At 38.6% G+C, this 7,346-nt stretch overlaps 1 protein-coding gene across 1 annotated transcript in view; it reads right to left on the reverse strand.

Moving 5' to 3' along the window:
- Window positions 1-861: 861 nt before the first annotated feature.
- LOC140165100 (hepatocyte growth factor-regulated tyrosine kinase substrate-like) overlaps window positions 862-7,346 on the reverse strand; it is a 25,992-nt gene continuing 19,507 nt past the window's right edge. The window contains exons 16-17 of the mRNA XM_072188527.1: window positions 4,193-4,426; window positions 862-3,338 (exon numbers count right to left, since the gene is read on the reverse strand). Of these exons, the coding sequence (XP_072044628.1) occupies window positions 2,778-3,338; window positions 4,193-4,426 (795 nt within the window). The 3' untranslated portion in view covers window positions 862-2,777. The remainder of the gene's footprint in view (window positions 3,339-4,192; window positions 4,427-7,346) is intronic.

Raw genomic sequence — 7,346 nt, forward strand, 5'->3', positions numbered from 1 at the left:
ACCACAATGGCCTCATTCCAATAGCATAGTTCAATAACCTCAATTACATAATCATAGTGCAAAATTTGACCTCAAGTTGCAGAGTATGAGTTTTTGTACTCAAATCTTCAAAGGTCATTTAATGAATGTACAAATGTATTGGGGTTAAAGAACTGTGGCCTGATAGATGAGCATGTTGTGGATCCTAGTGTTAGATGCTTGGTACGAGTGTGGTTTCCAAGCCCTATTGGGCTATTCTATATGAAATACATACTCCCCCTGTGGAAGATTTAACTAAAGTCTTCCAGAGGGAGTATGTGTTTCAAATAGGATAGATAATTGGGCAACTTCCATAACTGTGGACAGTACAACCTACTTAGATGGAAACAGTGTTTTCCAAGCTCTATTGGACAATTCTATATGAAATACACACCCCCTCTGTGGGAGATTTAGCTGAAGTCTTAAACAGAGGGAGTATAGGTTTCAAATAGAATAGACAATTGGGTAACTTCCATAACAGTTTTGTTTTCACGCTCTATGAATTATGTGATTTGAAATCCACACTCCTGTGAAAGATTTAGATAAAGTCTTCCACAGAGGGAGTATAGGTTTCAAACAGAATAGACAATTGAGTGGCCCAGTATAAAAACGGCCCATGGTACATTTGTCGTCATTGGGAGAAATCGGCACTGTAAATGTACGAATGTTCAATAAAATACATAAGAAATTTGATGCTTAAAAGATTAAATTGACAACATTCCCGAGTTACATTCATGATGTGTTGTTTGTATGGATGACCTTTGGTGACCTTTGACATTTTTCAACAGCGCCCTCTATTTTTCAAAAATGTGCCATGAGCCGTTTTTATACTGGGCCACTCAATTGGTTAACTTCCATAACAGTTTTGTTTCCATGCTCTCTGAATTATGCGCTTTGAAATCCACACTTCTGTGAAAGATTTAGCTAAAGTCTTCCACAAAGGGAGTATGGGTTTCAAAATAATTAACCCCAGCCAATTCCAGTTGAAAAACATACTCCATCTATGGAAGACTTTTCTCAAATCTTCCACAGGGATGGGGGATTTTAATTGGAATAGCCCAATTTTCACCAGGCTATTAATCAGTAAAAACAACATCTCCATTTTAAAATTTATGAGACACAATTTTCCTGTGTAATCTAAAGGGACTCTCGTTTGTTGTAATAAAGGATTCCCTATAAAGGAGGTCACATGTGTAGTAGGTCATATTTTGTTTACATCTTGAGGGAACAGACTAGTATTGAAAATTAGCTATTCCAATTGAAATCCATATACTCTCCATGGAAGACATGACACACAGAAAATAAACCATCCACACAGCAGACAGTGTAATCTCTGATATTTGGCCATGTTCCACAAAAGAAAGCTCTGTCTTGCATGCTCTTTTTTTTTTTTTTAAGTTATTTATTTTTTCGGTTTTGGAGTGTCCCTGGACCTAGACCTAAATGCTAGGATCATTCATGGTTGACCTAAAAAAAAATTGCATGTTTTGTTTTTTTAATATGAAAATTGATAGTTTGTATTCATGTCATACTCTATTAAGGGGGTACTACACCCCTGGCCAATTTTGTGGCTATTTTTGCATTTTTCTCGAAAATTATAGCACATTTGTGACAAGTAAGATATGTATATTATAGGGGCAAGGACTACAGCTACTGTACTGAAAATTCAGCAACTCAAAGCAAGTAGTTATTGATTTATTGATCAAATAGTGGTTTTCCCTCATTTTTGACTGTAACTCCATAACTGTTGTCTGTGCTGAAATAAAATTTCCAGTGCAGTAGTTGTAGTCCTTGCCCCTATAATATACATATTTTACTTGTCCCCAATGTGCTATAATTTTTGAGAAAAATGCAAAAATAGGCACAAAATTTGGCAGGGGTGTAGTACCCCCTTAATGATATCAAAATGCATTGAATTTGAATGCATTTTGATATCATTAATAGAGTATGACATAAATACAAAATATGGATTGTATTACATCGTATTGTGAATCGCGAAGATTGAACTGTAATTAATGAATATGATAAACTAAGGTTTGACAATTTAACAGCTTCATGAAACTTCTATTTTTCCAAGGCCAACAACATACAATTTACTAAGAAAAAGTTAATCATGACTTTGTTCCACATTGAATGAATGCATTTTGATATCAATAATAGAGTATGACATGAATACAAACTATCAATTTTCATATTAAAAATACAATACATGCAAAACGATGCACCTCCAACCGTTGCTAGGGAGAGGCCAAATCCCCAGTGCTTGATGGGAAAATGTCGACATCCAAAGCCAGGGTAATACGAACACAACACAGGAACATTATGTGACTATCAATATAATGATATTACATGCTAATGCACACTAAAACAGCAATGTGCAATTATAGTAGATCCATTTTCTATCTATTGATCACCCATAATCTTTTGTGGAACTGTTTTCAACATTATTATTATCAAATGCGTGTGAAAATCCAATGAAGGCTTGAATGGCACTGTCGACCCTGGAGGTCAAAAATTGGAATGGCAAGAGCAACCGCTGGTGCCACATCGTATTGCGGGTCTTGAGATTTTTATTGTAATTAATGATTATAATAAACTAAGGTTTGAAAATTTAACGGCTACATCGAACTTCTATTTTAGTCATTAATATTTTTCAAGGCCAACAACATATAATCATTAAGAAAAAGATAATCATGACTTTGTTCCACCTCTTGATTAAAATTACAATAATAAACAATTAAAACTATATAATCACATTGTTAGTCGAATGATATGAGGGTACCCTCATCTTGTGGGGGTGGGTGCTGTTGGGGTGGTGGCTGTTGGGGTGGTGGCTGTTGGGGTGGGAGCTGCTGGGGTGGGGGCTGCTGTTGGGGAGTAGCATTTCCAGGATACTGCATGTCCCCACCCTGTGGGTACATACCACCCTGTTGAGGTGGCATGTACTGCTGTTGAGGGGGGCCCTGTTGATTATGTGGGGCCCCTTGTGGTTGGGTATTAGGGAGTGTATTCGACATGGCTTGCATGTTGTAGGGGTTATTATTAGCCTGTTGCGCTTGGTATTCCATTGATGTTAGCGAGTTGTAGCCTCCAGCCCCTTGGTACTGACCGGGCCCACCATACGATCCTTGTGGAACACCCCCAGGCGGAGCTTGGTATTGTTGTGCCGTCTGCTGCTGGTATCCGCCAGGCCCTGGCGGTGCGCCCATGGATGAGGGCTGGTCCATTTGTCCGGGGGGTGGTGCACCGCTGGGATAGTTTTGTGGTGAATTGTAGGCGTGTTGAGGGGAGCCCTGCATCGAGTTGGGTGGGCTGAATGTCTGTGAGAAATTTATGAAAAAATATTTTGGAATGTAAATATTCATGAAAATGTCTGTGTATATGCATACACCTATGCAGTCTAAGTAACATTAATATTACCTACTTTGATTATACAAAGTAACAAGTAAAAAGTACTAGTAACCAAAGTTCGTAGTATCCAACGCTACAGGGATTTCCAGCGTAATTTTTTGGGTTGTCAGTTGGTTTTCCTTCTTGGGATTTTTTTGGATCCCTGTTGCAGGAACTCATCAAAAATGTGAGAAAGCTGGAATCACCTCTTGTCTCTGTTCATAGTTGTATGCCCCTCTTTCTTATTTCCACAGCTTTTTTAATCCAGCCCTTGCTCTATGCCAATGACCTCAGCTTCCCCCACCCAATGACATGCTGGAAATCCCTTTAGCGTTGGTTGTCAGTAGATTGCAGTCACTCCTTATCAAGTGTTGACAAAGGCAACAGTGGTTGCTGAAACGTACACAGTAAGTGCATTTACTTGGATCAGATACTACGAACTTTGGTTACTAGTTTACTCTACCGATCCTGATGAATTTATTCAATCTTATACAAATACTGCATAACGTCACTGGGCGGGATAAACCTCATATGTACATTTGGCCCTTGAACATGGATGAACACCTTGTAGGTGTAGACTTTATATTGAAGAGTTTGCTTCATCCATGTTCAAGGGCCAAAGTATATGCATGAAAAAAAGTTGTATTTACTTTTGGCCCTTGAACATGGATAAAGCCTTGTAGGTGTAGACTTTATATTGAAGAGTTTGCTTCATCCTTATTCAAGGGCCAAATGTACATATGAGGTTTTTCCCGCCCAGTGACGATATTCCATATTCCCTTACCTGTGGCTGTTGTGAATACTGTCCAGGCAGCATCTGACCAGCCCCTGGGGGTAGGGGCATACCCCCCTGGGGTGGTGGCTGCATTCCCATCATCTGTTGTCCATACAGGGAGGCTGTATATTGCACTTGACGCATCTGCTGTTCGTGCTTCTGTTGCTCCAGACGTATCTGCATCTCTCGCTCTTGCTCCTGGAGCCTTTGTAAAGCCAACTGCTGCTGATGCTGAAGATACTCCTAATATGGGCACAAATATACAAAAATAAAGTAAAATGAATTATACAATTTGACACAAAAAATGGTTTATTATACATTGTAATTGAACTGTAATGGGCTATTCCATTTAAAATCCACACTACCCCTGTGGAAGATTTAGCTAAAGTCTTCCACAGAGGGAGTATGAATTTCATATAGAATATACAATTGGGTAACTTCCATTTGAAATACTCACTCCAGCTGTGGCAGATATAGGTAAAGCCATAATACAGGGGGAGTATGGGTATCAAAATGATTAACCTTGAACAATTACATTTGAAAAACATACTCCCTCTGTGGGAGACATTTCCAAAATCTTCCACAGGGGTAGTGTGAATTTTAAATGGAATAGCCCAATGTGACGGCTCATAATGTGCAGTAACCAAAAGGAAAAGTGAATTTAAACTTTCACCTGCAATCACCTGGTTATTTTGCAAGATAATTTCACAATCAGCTTGTGATGTGTGAGGAAGGAACCATTTGGTTCTAAAATTACCTAGAAAAAGAAGTTTGTGAATTAATTCTCTTTTACTTATAATACTGAGAATTCTGAAAACTTTGAGCCTTTTTATAACCATGTTCACAGTTACTGGGTACATCATGGTTTTATTGACTGGTTAAATTAAAAATGTGTTCTATTTACTGGGCTCACAAGTTTATAAAAATCTTCCACAATTGCATATATTTTTCATATCTTTTATCGGGATATTTCAATTCTCTGTCCAGTCCGTGATTTTTTTTTCTATTCAATTAATTCCTCCTCTTGTCAAAGGGAGTTCTAGCTCTGGTTACAGGTCGATAGTCTGAATGGTCATTAGTCAGAAAACCCAGACCCTTACCCTAAACTTCACCCTAACCTACATGTAAGCCCTAATCCTAATCCAAGCCCTAATCCTAATCCTAGCCCTAAGCCTAACACTAAAAATAACCCAAACCTAACCATAACTCTGATCCTAACACTTACCCTAATGCTAACCTGAACATATCCATAACACTAACCCTTATTATCCCTAACCCTTAACTTTGCTACTTTTACCCTTCTCAGAAAAATGACCTTTGGACTAATGGGTTATTCCCGTACCTCTATATCCGTGAACAGACCTATGTGATAAACCAGAGTAATTTTCCTGCGATTTCCTTTACCATCACACCAACCTACTAGAAACCTTTGTGACTTTCATTCACCAATACGTCAACAGAGACAAGTTTTTTTTACCAACACCCAATTGCCTGTATCAACTTCAACACAACTTACTTTCATGCATGGCACACTTATATAACATAACCATTTTATGAAATATGACTGAGTCCAATCCCACTAGACCACCAACATTTATCTGTGTCACCAAGTTTTATACAGTGTCCATAACTTTTAACCCACCCATGTGGACTTTGCAGGAAACAATGAATGATAAATCTATGGTAACCAATGAGTGATGATTTATAATAACGATAATGAGATGAGTGACAGATGGAGTTGTAACTGGTTTAAATATGGAGATAAGAGATGGATGATGGATGTCCTGTCTGTACTGTCTGAAATCACCGAAAGGAGTCACACTTACACAGTATTGGGCTAACATTGGAAATCCATACTCCCCCTATGGAAAACATGACCTTAATCTCACACACAGGGGTGTAGATTTCAAACGGAGCTACCTATTCAGGTAACCCCATTTGAAATTCAGACTCCCTGTGTGGAAGATTAAGGTCATGTCTTCCATAGGGGGTGTATGGATTTCAACTGAAATAGCCCATGAATAAAACACCGAGAAGTGACCCATGTGGCATTTACAGATAGCACACGAGAGATTAATTTTAGGATATGCTGCAAATAGCAGTGGTACTGCCGGAATAAGGAAAGGCAAGTTGTACAAAGAGCTGCTGAAGACTATAGCAATGAGAGGCATTAGTCTTCCAATTCCACATACAATATCCTTAAGGCCAGAGTAATGGAAGACACATTCGTTCACGCCCGAATTTGAGATTTCTTGATATTTATCAACACTAAGATGTATTCTTTCACTTGAAACTGATAAAATACAACTTGCTAATATTTACTCGTATTTTTGCTTGATTTGTTTCACTCTTTTCAACTCTAAAAAGTCACATGGCTCAAGACAGCTTAGTAAATTGGCGGGAAATAATGAGTCAGAAATGCGAATGCGAAATATTTTGATTACGCGATTTGCTTAGCGTGATGTGGCGCAACTCTGCGCGTATGTCCAACGCAGTCTAGGCGCATTCGGTTTGTTGTTCACGCCAGCAAATGTGGTGTAAACAAAACAAAAATTTGCATTCAAAATGCCACTTAGATTTTTTAATTATTTTGAATTTTGGCGCACTGAAAGCAGACATTATAGATTTATTGATGCAAAAAGATGCATATTTAGACCATGCACCAGATACAGCTTTTACAAGCGTGAAAGTCTTACCATTTTAAAATATAAGGACGCGTTTTGTGCATAATTTTGACATTTTTTACTAAAACGTCGATTTCTCAGAGTTCACTTTTGACAATATTGCACGATTTTTGTGACAAGATAACTCGAAAAATATGCAAGCAAAATGTTAACTTTTTGCACTATCGTTTAGAGTACATCAAAGCCTAGGGAAGGTTTTCTCATTTTTTCAAAATATTTATTTTAAACAAAAATATACACCATTCTGTGCAATTTTTAGCTTAACCCTAACCCGCCTGAATACTACAAAATACTACTCGATATATGCGCTGTTCGTGCATGCATCCCACGTGGTGTGATGACGCAATCGCCCCAAGTGATATGTAAGCACGGTTTCGCTGGCCAGCGAAGCCCAAGACCCGTGGCAAAGTGTCGCCGACCCAGTGCTTGGCATGCGAGGGGTCTCGGGTTCGGATCCCGCCCAGAGCAATTTTTTTTTA

Source organism: Amphiura filiformis, chromosome 11, assembly GCF_039555335.1.
Source record: "Amphiura filiformis chromosome 11, Afil_fr2py, whole genome shotgun sequence".
Lineage (NCBI taxonomy): Eukaryota > Metazoa > Echinodermata > Ophiuroidea > Amphilepidida > Amphiuridae > Amphiura > Amphiura filiformis.